Below are 17,772 nucleotides of genomic sequence, written 5' to 3'. Positions count from 1 at the left end.
GAAAACGTCTCCCTACATCCTTTTGGGCGCCAAGCAAAACATCGTCTACTTAATCTGAACGGCCAAATGTAATGACTCATCACATTCGATTAAATGTGCTAGGAATTGGAATCCAATTGAAAAGTGACATGCTTTCGCAACTTATTAACGCCTATGAATCTTGTTCTAGGATGCATGTTGATAGCTACTGCCCATCATCTCCGATATTCTGGCCCGCGTGTCCAACTCCGTCGGCGCCTGTTGCATCCTGTGTGGAACATAGCTTTCTTGCACATGTCCTTTGTCCATATAGAACCCCTCTTGAACGTTAGGAGCAGCAGCCGTAGACGCTGTAATTCTCCTGCTCCTCTCCCAGAGCGCCCACACAACAGCCGACATAGCCAACACTCCCAGGGGCACGCCCACACCAGCTCCTACAGCCGTCGCATTTGAGCTACAGTGCTTCTCACTGCTTGAACAAGTCGCCGAGGTCGCTAGCACGGTCTCGGTGGAAACCGTGGTTGTCGAAGTGGAACTGGCGTTACTAACTTCCGTCACATTCTCCAGCGCGGCCCGCCCGAGAATCATCTCCCCATTGTTCAACGTAAACGCTGTGTCGCCATCCACGCACTCCGAAGACCCGTTGTTCTTGACCTGAAAGCCGCAGCAGTATTGTGCATCTCCGGAGCTGTCGGTGCCGATTCCGATGATGGGTGCGCCGCCGCTAGGGTTTTTATTTACTGTTTGGTACGCATGTAAGTTGATGCACGGTGATAGGTACTAGGTGGTGGAGGGAAGGAAGCGAGACGACTTACCACACTGTGTCGGACAGCCGCTACCCCAGTTTTCGTCTGTACAAGAGCCCCGGAAAAAAACATATGGCTGGGCTCCGACTCCAACGCAGTAGCCATTAGACATGCAGATCGCATCGGAGTCGCAGCAATAGGTCGTGTCAGCGGACGTACAGGGGACGTTATTGGTGGCGACAGACTTGTCGGGGTGGTAGCATGTGCGGGCGGAGGAGAGAGAGATGAAGAGGGTGAGTGTGAGTGTGAAGATGAACATTGTTTTCGCAATTAGATTATAAGAAGCAGTATTATCGTAGGGTTGTAGGATGATTTGTTCGTTCAAGAGGAATTTGTGGCATTTTGGCCAGGAGAGTGCGCAACGCTGTTTACGAGCGGCTGGATGAGTTGATAAATGTTTTGCAGAAATCCTGCCTTGATTGTTGAGGGATCAAACTAGGCTTAGGGATAGTAGTGTTCGTATTTCTTGGCTAGTCCGCTGGTTAGACAAGTGGGCTAAGAGCGAGCCTAAGAGGGCTCTATACTAAAGCTCGTTGTCCCGCTGGACTAGTCGCGGCTTAGAGGGTAACATGAGAAGGTGCACTAGCAGCGCTAGCAATTCTTTGAATTGCAGAAGAAACTCTTCGTAGTTTGCATACTTCATCGAGCATTGAGTATTGTCTGAAAATCTTGACGAAGGTCCCTATGAAGAACTCAGCGTTGCGTCCAGAATTTGATGACAAGGCTTAAACCGAATTGCGGAGCTAGAAGCTTACTCTAATCGAAACTTCACGATAGTTATCGCGAATAAGGTCGGATGACCCAAATCCTTCGACAACTTTCGCAGTCTTAGCGCGGTCTCGGCTCAGGAGTGGGGGCCACGCAGAGTCATGGTGCGGGTTGCAGTGGCCACATTCACATATCAGGGCTTCATGGGTCCACGCTGCGGTGTATGAAGGACTGCCTGCGTGCGTTCGCCATATTTCCCATACTCTGTTTTCGTGCGCGGTTGCTGCAAGCCCAACAATATACTTTATTGATTGAAGACCATGTTTTTGGTGAGGAGTTCGAGAAGCATTAATATTGAAATAAATCAATTCGGACGGCAGCTGGAGATCGATTAAACGTACTTTGAGGCACTCGTTCGGTGGTCGTCCGAAAGAAGGTGGTCTCCAGGGGAAGATCCCGTAGATCGCTTGCTGTCAATCAGGTGATCCAGCCACGCACCGTACTACTATGGAGGACGGCTTCACTTCCCCTTTTCTGCTTTTGACCTTATGGTCTCCAGTCGGCCGTTGTGATCGAAACCAGGCACGATATCTGTTTTGCGACTTCATAATTTGTCCGGACGTTATGAGTTAGTGTTCTCCATTAACGTCTTTGCATCTCATCTACCATATTAGTGGAAATATTTGCGCCCGTTAATGATGCACGATCGATATATGGTGTAAATCATCGCAACCGTGTACCACTCCCCTGGGTTCATAATGTTGCACAAATCGACTCACTATTGATCTGAGGTTGCACAATTGATCAAACGGCGCCCAAGGATGAGGGAGCGCGCTTTTATATTATTGCCTATAACCTCTGCTAAACAGAGACCGATAGTGAACAGAGAGAGCTGATCATCGTGACTTGGTAATGAAAAGGAGAAATTCGAATCTGATTATTGACAGTAGGCCATCAATAAGGAGCACGCTGCATTAAGGAGAAGATAAGGCTGGTTCGAATGTGGACAGTGAATGCTGACAGGTCTACTGCAGGCCGAGGGCGACAAATTCGGCAGAATCTGATGACTGCTCATGATTCCCCAAGAAGTGGAGTGCGTTGATGACGGATAACGGCTGCCAGCGTTGAAGCAACTGTGGGATAATTACAAGGCGAGAGATGTCTTTCAAAACCGGAACCATGGGCGATGACTACTTGATAAGCGACTTGACTGGCAATGCTGGGCCCTTGCGACATGATCGCTGGATACACGTATCAAGACTCCATACTGGTGAATAAGGAGATGGGGGAATCGGAGAATTAGTAGCTATCGATTCAAATGGCGCTAACGCGCTCGACGATAGCAAAAGGAAATAATAGCTCGCCTATCCCGCCAAACAATGCCACATTGTCCTATAATCAGAGCCACAGCGCGGAGAAATCCAGAAAATTCTTTATCTTCACATTACCAGCTGAAGAACCCGAAAATGAGTCTGAACTGCATGAAAGTGGAGTGGTTCGGCAGTATGAGGATGCATCGCGTCTGGAAGTTGATACATCCGATCCGTGCGGTGCCTGGCAAACCTTATCAGCCACGCGAGATGGTGCTGTGCCACGGATTCAATTGGCTTCGATACTGCCGACTCTTACCAGGTTTTCGGCAACCTGTGAAGCAAGGGCTGCAACGCACAGACTAAGCTGCAACTACCGTTCCTCGTTAGCCTGTCAGTCTATCACTTGGCAGGGGGTTCAACGGTGTCTCAAGTGACTGATACATGTCGAATCCGAGTCCAGAGGGTCCCCCTCTTGGTTGCCTTGGAGTCCCTGCCCTCTCTCCTAGAGGGCGAACCGACGTACGGAGTAAACACCCCTTCGTGATCTTCAGTAGCCCTGGGCTCGGTATCTTCGAAAATGGACATACGGTGCTACCTAGTCCCCTCTTCGAACTCCTGGCTGGCCTGTCATTGGCTCTGCCGTGGAACAGGATGTGATGTATAGACACCGAATGTGCAGCCCCATGCAGATCAGGATACATCCAACGTCCCTTAACAACCAGCCCTTCTCCCTACCCAAAAATAGTCCTGTCAGAAAGTACTTAATGAGTTCGTTGGTCTGCAGTTTGCCTCGATTCCAAATACCAACAGCCACGAACTATCAATTACTTGCAGTCATTACCGACCCATACTCTAACCTTGTCTGTGCCCATAATGTCGCTAGAACAAGTGTCAGGTGGAGGCACCGAGGGTGACTTCCAGCACCCCAATGAGAACCTTCGTCGGTCTACCATTATTGCACTTTATTTTGCCTTTATTATGTCCACGGTTGCCGTGGCCCTACGTCTTCTCGCGAGAAAGATCACTGGGTCGCGGCTGTACTTGGATGACTATCTTATGATAATAGCTTTGGTATGGCCATCACTTGTATCTTACCTGGGATTCATGCTAACTTGTGCCTCAAGCTCTTCAAATATGGCTGTTCGATCGGTGTCACAATCCGTAAGTTATCCTCACCCAAGGATGCCCACGATATGTCTAACCGTTACAGTTCTATGGAACGGCCTCGGATGTCACATAAACATGATCCCGCAAAAGAACCTGACGGTTTACTTTAAGGTTCGTGTCTACAAATCCCCCTCCCATGGTGATCACTAATCATGAGCAGATCGGATGGTCCAACTCCTTCGTTTACACTCTCTGCGTCATGTTCATCAAGCTGTCTATCTTGGCAGTCTACAAGAGGCTATTTGCTGCTAGAAGCATGAAAATCGCAGCCAACATCGTTTCCGTAATTGTTGTTCTCTGGGCCGTGAGCATCAGCATCGGCGGTGTCCTGAACTGTGTGCCTGTTCAGAAATTCTGGGATCGCCCGGTCCCGGGACACTGCGTCAACACCGTGGGCTACTACTACGGCCAGCAGATCCCCAACATTCTCACGGACGTTGTTCTGCTCATTATGCCGCTGAAAAGCGTCTGGGAACTACCCATCTCCAAGACTCAGCGGTTGTTGCTGTCGGGAGTATTCCTGGTCGGAATTCTGTATGACCCCCACTTCATAAAAAGCAAGAGTGTCTAGTACTAACCTAACCCAGGACCCTGATCTTCGACATCTTGCGCCTGGTCGCAATGATCCAGCTGACACAAGCCGGTCCAGATATCACCTGTGAGTACATCATCGTGCCTCTACCCATACATCAAAGCGCTAATGAATCCCCTAGACAACCAAGTCCCCGTCGTCGTCTGGACATGCATGGAGGCAGCAGTAGGAATCACAGCAGCATGCATGTCTCACATCCGGCCACTATTCAACGTCAAGCTCTGGTCTCGACTCCGGTACTCCGACCAGGAGCCTGGAAAGGGATCAACCAACTCGTCGGAAGAGGGCTTCTCTTCTTCCGACCGAACCCTCTTTGATCCCTGCGGAACCCAGACCACCATTTCCGCTGGCCATGAGGTGCATGCTGAGCATGAGAAGCCTTGAGGTAGTTACTCCTAACTACTGCTGTCCAGCAATGTCAAAATCTAAGTCTTATTGTCATGTGTGAGGATCAACGTGGTGGTCATGTAATGGCTCTAATCTTTTCTGCATGTCTTATGTTACGATTGAGGAATCTTTATAATATTCGTGAGATGTATATAGTTAGTGATTTATTAATGCACAATTCTATGCTCATATCTTAGTACTTGCTTCTTTGCATATTAGTGTGTATAAGCTGAAGGGGACGACAAGCAAAACATGGTCGCATTAATTAGCCTCTTGATGTTAGAAGACTTCAATGACCGATCTCGAAAAACTGCAAGTCCACGACCTAGCTCCCAGTTACTCCTACTTCCTGCCTCCTGACCCCAAATTCCCCTTTCCCCAATGTTTCAGCTCCCTCCCTTACTTGCAAATTACCCTGGAGTTGAAGATCCCCCGCTTTAGTTTCCCCCTAGCATGACCGAACAACACCCCATCAGACAACCCCATCACCAGCCACCCTGTCCCTGAACCGCCCTGAGAAGATAGCACGCACCTCCTCAACATGGAGCTGACCACCAGTAAACCAAGCAAAACTCAACGCATCCACAGCACTAATCCTCATCTCAGGCTGTAACTTCAACATCGCCCTGACAAGTCCCATCCCCCCTTCTTCCATCCTAGGCATCAGTCCCCACAAGTCCTGCTCCACATACAGTGGGAAATCCGTGCGATACTCAGGCAACCTCGACACCCCCCTCCACGACGCCTCACACGGGGTTCCCATGACCTTGAAAATCTTCTGCAATTGGTCCTCGTTATTCGACCCCGGGAACAACGCCCGACCCATAGACATCTCCGCGATGATGCATCCAATGGACCAGATGTCGATGCTCGTGCTGTAGCTTCGACTTCCTAGTAATACGTCTGGCGCGCGGTACCACAGCGTGACAACCTCGTTGGAGAAGGTGTTCACCGGGATGCCGAATGCGCGGGCGAGACCGAAGTCTGCGAGTTTGAGCTGGCCCTTATGGTTGACTAGGAGGTTTTGGGGCTTGAGATCGCGGTGGAGGATGCGGTTCTCGTGGCAGAAGGCGACGCCGCAGATGAGTTGGTTTGCGAAGGATTTGATGATGGAGGGTTCGAGCTGCCCGCCGTTGGTGTCCATGTAGCGCTTTAGGTCTTTGTCCATGTATTCGAAGACGAGCATGAGGCGGTTCTCGGAGTGGATGACATCGTGGAGGCGGAGGATGTTCTCGTGGTGGAGCTCTTTCATGAGAGAGATCTCGCGGATCGCGGTCGAGGGTGTGCCTTCTTCTGTGTCGAGGGCGATTTCTTTGAGGGCCACGAGCTCGCCGGTTTTGGTGTTGCGGCCTTTGAAGACCTAGTTCAGGGCTGTTAGGTGGTGGTGGAGGGGATTGATGGTGTGGGGAGTGGGTTGGGGTACCGTGGCGTAGGTGCCTTCGCCGAGCTGGGGTGGTTAGCGGTGGTTCTGTATGGGAATGTTGCTAGGGCTTGGTGGTTGTAACGCTTACCTTTTCTAGCTGTTGGAAGGAGTTAGGTGATGTTCGTGTCATGGTGGTGGTGGTGAGGGTGTGGCTTTTGTGGAAGTGGTGGTGGGTGATGATGGTGGAGGATGAGTTAGTTTATTGGGGGTCTGCAGTAGTTGAAGGATCGACTGCAGAGAGTCTGACTGTCAGGCACAAACCCCGCGGAGTTTCCCTGCCGATGACATTGCCTGTGCACCGGAAGTCTCCAGGTCGATAAGGTAACTATTGCTAATTCATTAGGCCCACGGGTTGCGGAAGATGATGGGCTGCGGAATGCCATTCATTGGTGGACGGGAACTGGTCGGAGGCCTTAGCTCAGGCTGGGGTGAAGGGGAGTGCGTATGTCGGCTGACGAGTCCGTAGAGGGTCGGAGGGCTCAAGCTACGTTGTGTATACTGAGGAAATTCTACAGCAGGAACAAGTATGGTGGATTGGTGATATGATAGCAATATAGTACTACTTGGTAGAGATCACCGAGATGGATGTCAATCGCCGAATGGGGAGTGGACCTCGGTACTTCCCTTTTGGGTATCGCCATGTCCGATCCAAGGGACAGCAACCTTTTTGATTCTTAATTTTGGGCGATGGCAAGCCAGTTGCATCATTCGGTGCCGGCAGCGAATTAGGATAGTCGTCCCCATGCGATCGTCTGCATTGTCGGTGGAGAGTGACAATTGAAAGGGCAAGAAGATCTGGAGGCTGAGAGGGAAGCTTTGGAGTCGGTCTTCTGTCCGAGCGAGAATCCCCGCATTTGGTCTCCATCTCCAGCTTTGCTCCTCGGCTGCTTCTTTTACCTCCTGTTCTCTCCCTGTGTCTTACTCTTCTTTCTTCTTCGTCCCTCTTCCCTCTTCATCTTCTCTTCAATTACTGGTCTTTACTTGGACTTCAATCGCTTCTCTTCTGCTCTATACCTCTCCACTCACCTCTTGCCTGTCTACAACCCCGCATTATGGTCAGCGCCGTTCGCGTCGCCCCTTCGGCCGCCAGTAGAGCCCGCAATCTGCTGCGTACCGTCCAATACACTCATCCTCCATCATGTCCCTGTCATTCCAATCCCAATCACCATCATCACCATCGCTCCCCCACACTATCCGACCATGTGCGTCGTCATATGGCCACCCCGGTCGACCCCTCCCGTCAAAAGGAATACGCGTTTGAAATGGCCGCCTCCAGCATTCGTTTTGGACCTGGAGCCACGAAAGAAGTTGGCATGGACTTTGCCAACATGAAGGCAAAGCGGGTGTGCATTGTGACGGACGAAAATGTCGCCAAGCTGGATGCCATGAAACAGGCGGTGGAAGGTCTATCGCGTGAGGGGATTGAGTTCACCGTCTTTGACAAGGTCCGGATTGAACCCAAGGATAGCTCGTTCGTCTCCCATTGCATTGCCTTTCATCAATTGCTAAATGCTAATGATAACAGTGTTAAGGAAGCAATTGCATTTGCCAAGCCTTACAACCCGGACGCTTTCCTCGCCGTAGGTGAGTATCGTCCCCAGGTCATCCCTTGATCCGGCTAACGGCCCAGGCGGTGGATCGGTCATTGACACCGCCAAATTGATGAATCTCTACACCGTCTTTCCCGATGCCGATTTCCTCGACTTCGTCAATGCGCCACTGGGCAAGGGTTTGCCTGTTAACCGGCCGCTGAAGCCTCTGGTGGCTGTGCCGACCACAGCAGGTACCGGTTCGGAGACTACAGGAACTGCCATCTTTGACCTGGTGTCCAAGAAGGCCAAGACTGGTATTGCCCATCGGAATCTGAAGCCGACTCTGGGTATCTGTGATCCGATCAACACACGGACCATGCCGTCGGCGGTTCATGCTTCCTCTGGTTTGGATGTGCTCTGTCACTCGCTGGAGTCGTGGACGGCGATCCCGTACAATGAACGGACACCTCGTCCGACTAATCCCATCAACCGCCCCGCGTACCAGGGTGCGAACCCTATCTCCGACATCTTCTCTCTGCAGGCGCTGAAGAGTACTGTTAAGTATCTCCCCCGGGCGGTTAAGGATCCCGACGACTTTGAGGCGCAGTCCCAGATGCTTCTGGCCGCTACGCTGGCTGGTGTTGGGTTCGGAAACGCAGGCGTTCATCTCTGCCACGGCATGAGCTATCCTATTTCCAGCCAGAACCCGGGCTATAAGCATGCAGGTTACTCTGTGGACCACCCAATCATTCCCCACGGTGTGTCGGTGGCAGTGACCGCGCCGGCTGTTTTCCGATTCACAGCTGCCTCCAACCCAGACCGGCATCTGGCGGCCGCGGAGGCGTTTGGGGTTGACATCTCGAATGTCAAGCGCGAAAGCGCTGGTGAAGTCTTGGGTGAGGCACTGGCCAACTTCCTGGTCCGGCTGGGCGATCAGCCACGGGGCTTGAAGGATCTAGGCTTCAAGGCCGGTGACATCGACTCCCTGGTGGAGGGCACGATTCCACAGCAGCGAGTGCTGGCACTTGCACCGACGCTGAACAAGGAGTTGGAGGCAGAGAGGGCCGAGCTGCGGGGATTGCTCGAAGAGTCACTGGAGTATTAGCTAAAGTGTGTACATAGCCAATAGTCTGAAATTGCATGATGGTTTAAATGACAGTGATCAGATGCCAAGTGCACTAACCCTGCAGCTTCCCTGCCAGCGTCCCTTGAGATTGTCGATATTCAACTGAACCAAGCCACTAGTCCAATCAGCCGACCTTGTCATGAAGCGTATCGCATCCCCGCATTCTCACCCGCATTCCTGCAGCGATCCTCGCCCCTTCCTGCTTATATACCCAACCTCGTCTCCATTTCCATCTCTTCGACACGCCCTCTGCCCCCTCATGCCATCCACCCACCCTCACCATGAAACACCACTACAACCCATCCACCTACCTCTCCATCCTCCCCTTCCTTTTCCCCCTCACCATGTCCCACCCCAAACAGCCCCTCCCACAAAACCTCCTCACCACCACAACCTCATCAGTCATCAAAGCCGGCAACCCCGTCTTCCCAGGCTGGTACGCCGACCCAGAAGCACGTCTCTTCAACGCCCAGTACTGGATCTACCCAACCTACTCAGCCTACTACAGCGAACAAACCTTCTTCGACGCCTTCAGCTCCCCAGATCTCCTCACTTGGACCAAACACCCCACCATCCTAAACATCACGAATATCCCTTGGTCGACGAACCGTGCCGCTTGGGCCCCGTCCGTGGGCCGGAAGCTCCGCTCCTCCGCCAACGCAGCAGCAGCAGCAGCAGCAGAAGAATATGACTATTTCATGTATTTCTCCGTTGGTGATGGAACCGGTATCGGTGTTGCGAAATCAACCACGGGGAAGCCAGAGGGTCCTTATGAAGACGTCCTCGGTGAGCCACTAGTCAATGGCACGGTGTATGGAGCAGAGGCAATCGATGCGCAGATCTTCCAGGATGATGATGGTCGGAATTGGTTGTATTTTGGGGGGTGGAGTCATGCGGTTGTTGTGGAGTTGGGGGAGGATATGGTTAGTTTGAAGGGGGATTATTTGGAGATTACTCCGGAGGGGTATGTGGAGGGGCCGTGGATGTTGAAGAGGAATGGGGTTTATTATTATATGTTTTCGGTTGGGGGGTGAGTTGATCCTTCTTAGGTTTCTGTGTTCTTGGATGAAAAGGGCTTGCTAACGCAGCTTCGTTGCTGGGATAGATGGGGTGATAATTCTTACGGAGTCAGTTATGTCACGGCTGATTCTCCGACGGGGCCGTTCTCGAGTACGCCAAAGAAGATTCTTCAGGGGAATGATGTGGTGGGTACGAGCACGGGGCATAATAGTGTGTTTACGCCTGATGGACAGGATTATTATATTGTTTATCATCGTCGGTATGTTAATGATACGGCTCGGGATCATCGCGTGGTTTGTATAGATCGGATGTATTTTGATGAGGATGGGGAGATATTGCCGGTTAATATCACGGTGGATGGTGTTGAGGGGAGGACGTTATCTTAGTTTATCACTACTGACAGAGTGTTGTCGATACGATAGAAAGATTTCTTATGGCGAGGAATATATTTAGGAGATCCAAAACTCACTTGAAGCAGAGAAATATCCGCAATGGTCCATGAAAGTGAGCACAGAAGGAAAGCATTCAAATCATGTGTCACTCGAAATACGAATTGTTGTTATAACTGATCTCTCTTTAACAGAATTTGTATGAGGTCCTATTTATTTAAACATCATGGCGACATACCTTCTAAGTGATGCACCATGCAAAAGGAAAAGACAATTTAAGATATCAGCATATAGGTTCAGATCCTTGAGATCGTCCAAGGGTCCTCAAGAGAAAGAGTCAGACAAGGAAGGCCGAAGTTCAGGCACAGGCAGCTAATGATCCGGTGAAGTGCCTAGCTCCGGTGAATGCCTCTACAAACAAGGTGCGTCTCCACACTATCCTAGCCTCGACCTACTTTCCGGAATGATATCGATCACAGGCAATCTCCGTCCGTTTATCCGTTACGCGACGCGATTCAGTCAAACCAGCCTGTGAGTCTACTCACGATAGTAACCAGAAGATTCAAAGCTGAACAAATCCCAGGAACATTCCTTACTTTGCTGTGCAACTCGCGGAAGCTACATATACCCAGCAAACTCAGACGACCAGTATATAAACCCAATGCATCCTACACCGGCAATCCTCTACCAAAACCCAGTCCCCAGACCTTAGTTAGCTCAATCCTCAACCTCTGCCAGCATGTCCACAACCGAAATCAAATACCCCCTCGAGGGCAACACACGAATCGAAATCGAGGTGAGCAAAGTACTCGACGAAGCCAAGATCCCCAACTTCATCTGGGGCCAAGGCGTGCATCTCATGATGGGCATCAAAGATAAATGGGACACACCAGGCTGGGTAGTCCGCGACAAAGACATCCAACTAGCCGCGCATGTGTTGAGCTGTACCTTCCACACCGGAAAGCCCTATTCCGCACGCACGCCCGAGGAAAGAAAAACCCTCACGCCGGGCGAATACTGCTTCGAGTACGGAGTGTTCGGGGTGCAAGAGATTCATCTTCACAAGAAGAGTAGTCGATGTCCGAGTTTCCCTGACCCTCCGTTAGATAATCCGGGCAAGAATGACCAGTATTACATGCTCACTTCGGATAGACGTCTACCGGTGGGGCGTATTGTCAAGGTGCGCGATATGCCGCAGGAGAATTACTACCCTGTGAAGATGCCCGTGCCGGCGAGATACGTGGAGAATCTTGTGCTGTTCTGCGCGTGGAATCTGGCTGTGGTGGATATTCCGGACCCTTATTATGATATGCTGGTTTATCTGGCGAGGGGGATGGGATTGGATAGTACGAATTACTCGTATGTTGAGCCGAAGGAGTTGCAGCCTCCGTTTGATAGGTTCATGAAGATACTGGATCATGATGCTAGTAGACATGGCGAGGAGGGTCTTAAGCGTGATCTGTGTCATCGCAGGTCTTATCGGTTCCTGTGTGAGATTCTCATGGAATTGAGGAAGATGAGGCAGGTTCAGCGGGACATGGATGAGTCGCTACGCTACTGGCCGCCGATGGAACGGGGGCTAGAGGCCAAATGTGAGGCTATGGAATTGGAATATGAGGATCCGCAGGACCCGGACGAGACGCCCATGCTTCATCATGATTTGGTTGCGGCGTTGGCTAGTAAGAAGTGGAGGTATTCTCCGGTTGAGTGTGCTAGTACGTAGGATATACTTAGTTGGTTGGAATGTCAATCTGAACAAGCAGAACTGCAATGGCTAGCAATGAAATAAAACTCCTTTCCATCTAGACGAATACATAATCCCCAGAACATAGACAATATACCCTAAGAACCTAAGCCACTTCCCTCCCCCCCACCAAATCCCACACCGCAACCCTACCCCCATCTCCATCCCCATTCCCACCCGGTCCATCACTCCTAAACCACCCCTCCCCCATCTTCCTCCCCGCAAACCCCATCGCCGCATCCCTAACAACCCTCCACTCCAACACACTCCCCTTTCCCAGAACCTCATTCTCATCATCCCTAATTCTCTCTATGGCCCCCCTCACCCAAGAAACACAATTCCACCCTTCCTCTCCCTCTACCTCTACCCCCTCTCCTCCCCCACCAGGAACCGGAACCCCCCTCAATATCTCAACCAACCTCTCCCGATCCACCACCTTCCCAATAAATATCCGTACAAGAACCATCGTGTCGAGTGTGGTACTGCGCTCGTCGTAGGTCCATTTGAAGATCATGTCCGTGCTTGTGCCGGTGGTGCTGGGGATGGGGGTGGGGAGGTCGCGGACGTGGTAGGTCGTTCCAACGACCATAGGTTTGGTTTTTGGGGAGAGGTGCTTGTGTTTGGGGAGGATGGTTAGGGACCAGTGATACCTATATAATTTAATTAATTATTTGTTTTATGTATGTGTTTGGGGTAGTTGGGGGTAGGGGAGGAGATGAGGGTAGGGTAAGTAGGGTAGGGAGGGATTGTGTTGGGGCTGGGCTACTCACGTATCTTCTTTGTCGGGCATCTTGGGACGGATTCCGCCTCCGCGGGCGTGGAGGGAGATGTAGAGGCGGGGTTTGTTGGATGATTTCATTAGTTTGGAGTGTATGAAAGGGGAGATGGTGGGGGGTGGGTTGTTGGTTGAGAGGTGGGTAGGTTTTCATTCAGGTACTAACTACTAGGTTTTGTGGAAGGTTTGATATCACATGGGTACACCCTTGTCATCTTAGGCTGGGGAGTAGCCGCCAGCTTTGTTCGGGTTTGTCACTAGATCTCGGTTTGATATGCTTACCATGGAGTTGGTATTTTGTGTATTTTATGGTGAATTGATTGATGGTTGAGGCATTCCTACTTTACTGCAGCTTGTGTGGCTACTACAATAGGGTATTCTTTATTGAAAATGAATACAATGTTACTGAATTCCATCACCCGTACCTATCGAAGTTAATATTGACTGAAAGAAGCGAAGTCCGAGCAAAAAAGGACAAATCTATGTACAAGAAGAAATGCAAGCTGGGTATCAAAAACATGTACAGGAAGAAAATCATAACTAAAACATCGAACTCCTTTTCTTGCTCAGCTTCGCCTCATCAGCTGATGAACGTCGTAATCGAAAGAAACTACTTTTCTTAGGCTGTAATGCCGGTGACGATGCCGCCGGTCCCGGTGTCTCCGCTGGCAAGGCAAATCTCACGGCTGATTGGCGTCGCGGATCCAAGCCCGGAGCAGTCATGTACGGGCCTGCCTGTGGCCGTTGACGACCGTCTTGATAAGGATAAGAGTAATGGAGCTGGTTAGCCGGTCGTAAGGGGAGGGTTTGTCCGGGCTGCTGGGGACGAGGGGGCAGCGATGGCGTCTGTCTGTGTCTGCGTACTTGGTCTTCTTCTTGTCCGTAGAGCATCTGGAGACGGCGAGTTTCCCGATCGATTTCCGCTTGTCGCTCTGCCTTGCGTCTGCGACGCGCCTTTTCCTCTTCTTCGAGCAGTTGCTGGGTGCGTCGCTCTTCTTCGCGTTGGCGGTTCGATTTAGCGGGCGGCTGTTGTGGTGGTTGCGTTTGTGGTTGAGGTTGCGGTTGGGGCTCGGGCCTTGGTTGGACAGCGTTTAATGCCCCTGATGCTGCTGGGACAGAGGGGAGGGGCTTGGAGTTTGTCTTTGTCGGGGAGGGTGTACTCGTCATGTGGGCGGGTTTGGTGACGTGGAATGCGTCTTTCATTGAAGTAAAGTATACGTCGCGGATAGTAATTGCGCCAAGGAGGAGAACGACTTCGAGGCCTTTGAAGTCTTCCATTTCCACGCGGTAGAGATTCGGTTCGTAGAGGGTGAGTTCGCGGAGTCCCTTGAAGATGGATACGGTGATATCAGGCTCTTTGCTTTTCGTCTTGGATTCCGGAATTGTGGTCGTCTTGCCAGACAGGAGACAAGTCAGGTCTTTGGACAGCTTGCTATCCTTGCGCCAGGTGAAGCGCAGTTTCGGGGTGGTATCAGCAGAAGCCGGGTCAGGGTGGGTGCGGTCGAGGGTAGATGCGGAGGGCTGTCGGAAGCTGTGCTGGGGCATCTCGAAGGTCCATGTCGCAGGGCTGTTCCAGGTTTTGGGCTTGAAGTGCACCGTCACTTGCTGGTCGGGGTTGTAGAGGTTGATGGTGAAGCGGGAAGGAAGAATAGGTTCTGGCGGAGGCGGAACGCCGCCATTCTGGCGGATGGCCTCCGCAGAGAGACTAGGTTGAGTCCATTCCGGGATGATCAGGACCTCGCCGAAGAGGATGTCGGAGACGTAGGGGTCGTAGAGGGCGGAGGCATAGCGGTTCTGTGAGGAGGGGGAGGAAGGATCCGGGTAGCGGAGGGAGTAGACAGGTTCCGGATCGTTTCCGTGCTGGCAGAGATAGATGCTCCAAAGCTTGGATTGCTTGTTGTGCTTGAGATAGAAGGCTGCTCGGGTTAGCAAGCGACGTCAAGCAGGGAGGAGTGGAGTCAGGGAGTAATGCTAAGAAAGGGAGACATACTGGGAAGGTTCTCGTCTAGCATTTTTAGATCTGGGCCGGGATGGATTAATTCAACGGGAATCTCTGCGCGACCCGTGGTCCGAATGCCATTGGGTTCGTCTTATAAGAAATGCGAGGCGAGATGCACGAAAGAAAGGGCGATCCAAAGAAGAAAGAAAGACGTCGAGGATGAGGCCTAGTGTGGCCTCAGGCAGCGGAACAAGTACGGGGCACTGCCCCACCGCTATAAATAACACCCTCGCCCAGGTACCGCCCGGTATTGCCATGTGCCTTGGCAGGCAATTTAGCTGGGAAGATCCATGGCGGTACGGAAAAGTACCAGCGATCAGCGTACCCAGCAGTAATGGAGTGTACTGTAGGCAGCCATCATCGGATGGTTTGCAGTTTCATATGGTATGCAGACCCCATTCAAGGGTCCCAATCATGAAGGATCTCCGGTGGTGACGAAGCTGCCGATCTCCGGACTATCTCTTAGTCGGTCAAGTCGCACTGCCTCTTTCGAGCTTCTCTCGCAAAAGAAAAGAGTAAGCCTTGCAGGCAGATATTTTTCATGCCTTGATATGCAGAATATCTATCCAACATCAATCATCTGAATTGCTATATGGGCCCGGGAGCAAGCAAGCAAGCAAGGCACAGCAATCCACTTTAGACAACCATACTCAACCATCAATGGGACTCGTCTTTGCTTCGCCTGTATAACACAGACTACTAGACCCCAGCACCACGATGAGGTGCGAGTCCATGCTGGGGGCCTGGAGTCCGTTAGCCAAGCGGATAACGCTGACGTACCTCTGTATGGTGACGCGTGGGCAGTCATCGAATGCTCTTGGCTATTAGTATGATGCTTCGGAATCTAGAGGTTTGGATGCAGATACCAATTGTTTGTTGTTTAGGTTTTGTGGTGTGACGTGGAGCCGTATGTGGTCGACACGCATGTTTTGAACGTGAGCTTGCAACAAGATTGCTCTATGCATGACTGTGAGAGACCCATAGAAACATAGTGCTGGTTAACCGGTGATGCGCTTCGATGTTGTCTGGAGATGGATCAGTGATCACTACTATTGGGTTCGGAGAATTCGAGGGAGGCGTATCAATAAGATATGGCAGCCAGTATGGTCAGTAAGCATGTCGGTGGATTAATGTCGATGCCACAGAAGACACGGCATGTCTTTGAGATACAAGCTCTGTACATCATTAGAAGAATCAAATTGTCTTTGAAAGGCCATCCATTCATTCGAATGAAAGCTATGCGATCACCATTCTTATAGATCTACCTGCAGTCGATTACCTATGCACTTCATTGTGCAGCTTCTGACAACAATCATTGTTCCAACATCATGGGTAAAAAAAAGCAAGACAAAGAGCAATGTGGTCAACTCATAAGCCAATGCTTCAGATCTTTGATCTAAACCTGTATATCGGCATCTCCACATCACGCTCTATACTCTACAAAGAACTGGCAACAAGGGAATCTATACTCGAACACCATTCACCTCTGTACCTTCCGGCACCTTGGCCGCCTCCCGCTCTGCAATACTCAGCTGCAAGCCTTGGTCGTCCCATCCCTGAGTACCTTTCTCGTACAGTGTCTTCTGCTGCTCGCGGTCTGGCATAGGTCCAGACTTCCCGCGTCGCTCACGCGATTCAACCGTCTCCACCAGAGATGCATTGTCTCCGTCCAGCTCATATCCCTCGAGGTCATCTGTGTGGACTTCCTTTGTGAACTCGTACGTCCGGTACTCGGTGTTGACCCATCCGGTTCCTATTTCATCATGAGCCTTTGTCTACACTTGACACATGCGGTATTTCAAAGACATACCCTGGTACTGGCTGCTATCCTCCCAATCCTCGGTGAAGTAATGCAGGAAACCTCCGTGGGTGACAATCACAATCTCCTTCTCCGGTCTCGCCTTCAGCCAGCGGCGGGCTGCCCGCGCCCGCTCCTTGATGGCCTTGTGAGTAGGTGCATATTTGCCTTGCTATATGGTTGTACCAGGCCACTGGTCAGCTGAACCGAACCTATCGCCACTTGGAATAGAATAACAACCCACCTTGTTGTTCCAACCATCATGCACCAACCCCAAATCAATCGGGACGTTCTTCTCCTCCATCTCCTTGCGTAGTACCTCCGGGTCGCTTCCCGTGTCGCAAGCCACATCACTCGTCTCCTGGGCATCAGGAAGAGCGATCATCTTCATATCTGGGTGTGACTGGAACACGGGCTCGAAACTCTGCAGGGCCGTGTAGATAGTGCGACGGAGCGGGGAGGCTGTGACAAGGTCGACCTGAGTGTGGCGAGGAAAGCTATCGCGGAGTTTACGACATTGTTCGTTGCCGAGATCGGTGAGAAGGGGGTCGGGGATGACGTGGTTGGCGACGCAGAGGTTGTGCTCGCCCTGAGAGAAATTGTTAGCGACCGCGTCGATCGGGGAGAGAAGCTGCGGATATATAGGCGTACCTGGGCGTGACGGACGCAGTGGATAATGGGAGGCATTGTGTTGGTTGCGGCGACTGTTGACGGAGGGAGGCGAGTTAGCAGGAAGAAGAGCGAAAGGGCCGGAGAAGTCGAGGGAAGGGAAGAATGGAGCACAAACGTGGGGTAGCGGGGCTCGGTGATGGACAGGGTGCAAGCTGCAGTCCTTTAGCGTCTGTCAAACGGGACTCCGTGCACGATATTCTTCCTGGAGGGATTCTTTTAAGGCTGTTGAGGAGAGACGGTCGGTTTATATGGGTCCCGCGAAGAAGGGCCGTCCCAAGTCGTCTGCCAATCCAAGCGGACCACTGCACACCGTGTCGCCCAACCGGTCAAATCCCTCCATCG

At 51.5% G+C, this 17,772-nt stretch overlaps 9 protein-coding genes across 9 annotated transcripts; 4 read left to right on the top strand and 5 right to left on the bottom strand.

Moving 5' to 3' along the window:
- Positions 1 to 165: 165 nt before the first annotated feature.
- Positions 166 to 1,157, bottom strand: BO79DRAFT_239894 (uncharacterized protein; the record flags this gene model as incomplete). Its single annotated transcript, XM_025684965.1, has 2 exons — positions 795 to 1,157; positions 166 to 719 (listed from the first exon to the last, which is right to left on the bottom strand). Exons 1-2 carry the CDS (start codon positions 1,042 to 1,044, stop codon positions 166 to 168), a joined length of 804 nt encoding a protein of 267 aa, XP_025536190.1. The 5' UTR covers positions 1,045 to 1,157.
- Positions 1,158 to 3,530: 2,373 nt separating this feature from the next.
- On the top strand, positions 3,531 to 5,096 carry BO79DRAFT_289863 (putative integral membrane protein Pth11-like). Its single transcript, XM_025688825.1, has 6 exons — positions 3,531 to 3,877; positions 3,931 to 3,967; positions 4,017 to 4,084; positions 4,134 to 4,507; positions 4,561 to 4,631; positions 4,687 to 5,096. Exons 1-6 carry the CDS (start codon positions 3,680 to 3,682, stop codon positions 4,947 to 4,949), a joined length of 1,011 nt encoding a protein of 336 aa, XP_025536189.1. The 5' UTR covers positions 3,531 to 3,679; the 3' UTR covers positions 4,950 to 5,096.
- Positions 5,097 to 5,355: 259 nt separating this feature from the next.
- Positions 5,356 to 6,591, bottom strand: BO79DRAFT_210859 (cyclin-dependent protein kinase). Its single transcript, XM_025682903.1, has 3 exons — positions 6,464 to 6,591; positions 6,376 to 6,399; positions 5,356 to 6,312 (listed from the first exon to the last, which is right to left on the bottom strand). Exons 1-3 carry the CDS (start codon positions 6,503 to 6,505, stop codon positions 5,425 to 5,427), a joined length of 954 nt encoding a protein of 317 aa, XP_025536188.1. The 5' UTR covers positions 6,506 to 6,591; the 3' UTR covers positions 5,356 to 5,424.
- Positions 6,592 to 7,296: 705 nt separating this feature from the next.
- Positions 7,297 to 9,065, top strand: BO79DRAFT_210858 (hydroxyacid-oxoacid transhydrogenase). The gene is made up of 3 exons (XM_025682902.1): positions 7,297 to 7,846; positions 7,901 to 7,959; positions 8,006 to 9,065. The coding sequence occupies exons 1-3, from the start codon at positions 7,428 to 7,430 to the stop codon at positions 9,010 to 9,012; spliced, it is 1,485 nt and encodes a 494-aa protein (XP_025536187.1). The 5' UTR covers positions 7,297 to 7,427; the 3' UTR covers positions 9,013 to 9,065.
- Positions 9,066 to 9,377: 312 nt separating this feature from the next.
- On the top strand, positions 9,378 to 10,439 carry BO79DRAFT_156012 (glycoside hydrolase family 43 protein; the record flags this gene model as incomplete). The annotated part of the gene is made up of 2 exons (XM_025678803.1): positions 9,378 to 10,063; positions 10,139 to 10,439. The coding sequence occupies 2 exons, from the start codon at positions 9,378 to 9,380 to the stop codon at positions 10,437 to 10,439; spliced, it is 987 nt and encodes a 328-aa protein (XP_025536186.1).
- A 739-nt stretch (positions 10,440 to 11,178) lies between these two features.
- On the top strand, positions 11,179 to 12,165 carry BO79DRAFT_273431 (uncharacterized protein; the record flags this gene model as incomplete). The annotated part of the gene is made up of 1 exon (XM_025687510.1): positions 11,179 to 12,165. A coding segment is annotated over one exon (987 nt), but the record flags the coding sequence as incomplete, so codon positions are not given.
- Positions 12,166 to 12,292: 127 nt separating this feature from the next.
- BO79DRAFT_201075 (uncharacterized protein) lies at positions 12,293 to 13,097 on the bottom strand (the record flags this gene model as incomplete). The annotated part of the gene is made up of 2 exons (XM_025681537.1): positions 12,957 to 13,097; positions 12,293 to 12,836 (listed from the first exon to the last, which is right to left on the bottom strand). Exons 1-2 carry the CDS (start codon positions 13,043 to 13,045, stop codon positions 12,293 to 12,295), a joined length of 633 nt encoding a protein of 210 aa, XP_025536184.1. The 5' UTR covers positions 13,046 to 13,097.
- Positions 13,098 to 13,380: 283 nt separating this feature from the next.
- BO79DRAFT_179345 (uncharacterized protein) lies at positions 13,381 to 15,055 on the bottom strand. The gene is made up of 2 exons (XM_025680029.1): positions 14,952 to 15,055; positions 13,381 to 14,877 (listed from the first exon to the last, which is right to left on the bottom strand). The coding sequence occupies exons 1-2, from the start codon at positions 14,971 to 14,973 to the stop codon at positions 13,502 to 13,504; spliced, it is 1,398 nt and encodes a 465-aa protein (XP_025536183.1). The 5' UTR covers positions 14,974 to 15,055; the 3' UTR covers positions 13,381 to 13,501.
- A 1,208-nt stretch (positions 15,056 to 16,263) lies between these two features.
- BO79DRAFT_210854 (uncharacterized protein) lies at positions 16,264 to 17,721 on the bottom strand. Its single transcript, XM_025682901.1, has 5 exons — positions 17,546 to 17,721; positions 17,410 to 17,462; positions 17,003 to 17,347; positions 16,771 to 16,930; positions 16,264 to 16,713 (listed from the first exon to the last, which is right to left on the bottom strand). The coding sequence occupies exons 2-5, from the start codon at positions 17,443 to 17,445 to the stop codon at positions 16,424 to 16,426; spliced, it is 831 nt and encodes a 276-aa protein (XP_025536182.1). The 5' UTR covers positions 17,446 to 17,462; positions 17,546 to 17,721; the 3' UTR covers positions 16,264 to 16,423.
- Positions 17,722 to 17,772: the final 51 nt, after the last annotated feature.

Source organism: Aspergillus costaricaensis (assembly GCF_003184835.1).
Source record: "Aspergillus costaricaensis CBS 115574 unplaced genomic scaffold BO79scaffold_32, whole genome shotgun sequence".
Taxonomy (NCBI): Eukaryota; Fungi; Ascomycota; class Eurotiomycetes; order Eurotiales; family Aspergillaceae; genus Aspergillus; species Aspergillus costaricensis.
This window is presented reverse-complemented; position numbering and strand designations above follow the sequence as displayed.

Coding starts and splice junctions, on each gene's coding strand:
- BO79DRAFT_210859 (XM_025682903.1), bottom strand. CDS start 6,505: ATGACACGAACATCACCTAACTCCTTCCAACAGCTAGAAAAG. Junction 6,400..6,463: donor CCTTCCAACAGCTAGAAAAG/GTAAGCGTTACA, acceptor TAACCACCCCAG/CTCGGCGAAGGCACCTACGC. Junction 6,313..6,375: donor GCGAAGGCACCTACGCCACG/GTACCCCAACCC, acceptor GCCCTGAACTAG/GTCTTCAAAGGCCGCAACAC.
- BO79DRAFT_179345 (XM_025680029.1), bottom strand. CDS start 14,973: ATGCTAGACGAGAACCTTCCCA. Junction 14,878..14,951: donor GCTAGACGAGAACCTTCCCA/GTATGTCTCCCT, acceptor TAACCCGAGCAG/CCTTCTATCTCAAGCACAAC.
- BO79DRAFT_210854 (XM_025682901.1), bottom strand. CDS start 17,445: ATGCCTCCCATTATCCACTGCGTCCGTCACGCCCAG. Junction 17,348..17,409: donor ACTGCGTCCGTCACGCCCAG/GTACGCCTATAT, acceptor AATTTCTCTCAG/GGCGAGCACAACCTCTGCGT. Junction 16,931..17,002: donor ATGATGGTTGGAACAACAAG/GTGGGTTGTTAT, acceptor ACAACCATATAG/CAAGGCAAATATGCACCTAC.
- BO79DRAFT_289863 (XM_025688825.1), top strand. CDS start 3,680: ATGTCGCTAGAACAAGTGTCAGGTGGAGGCACCGAGGGTGACTTCCAG. Junction 4,508..4,560: donor GTATTCCTGGTCGGAATTCT/GTATGACCCCCA, acceptor AACCTAACCCAG/GACCCTGATCTTCGACATCT. Junction 4,632..4,686: donor AGCCGGTCCAGATATCACCT/GTGAGTACATCA, acceptor TGAATCCCCTAG/ACAACCAAGTCCCCGTCGTC.
- BO79DRAFT_210858 (XM_025682902.1), top strand. CDS start 7,428: ATGGTCAGCGCCGTTCGCGTCGCCCCTTCGGCCGCCAGTAGAGCCCGC. Junction 7,847..7,900: donor ATTGAACCCAAGGATAGCTC/GTTCGTCTCCCA, acceptor TAATGATAACAG/TGTTAAGGAAGCAATTGCAT. Junction 7,960..8,005: donor GGACGCTTTCCTCGCCGTAG/GTGAGTATCGTC, acceptor CTAACGGCCCAG/GCGGTGGATCGGTCATTGAC.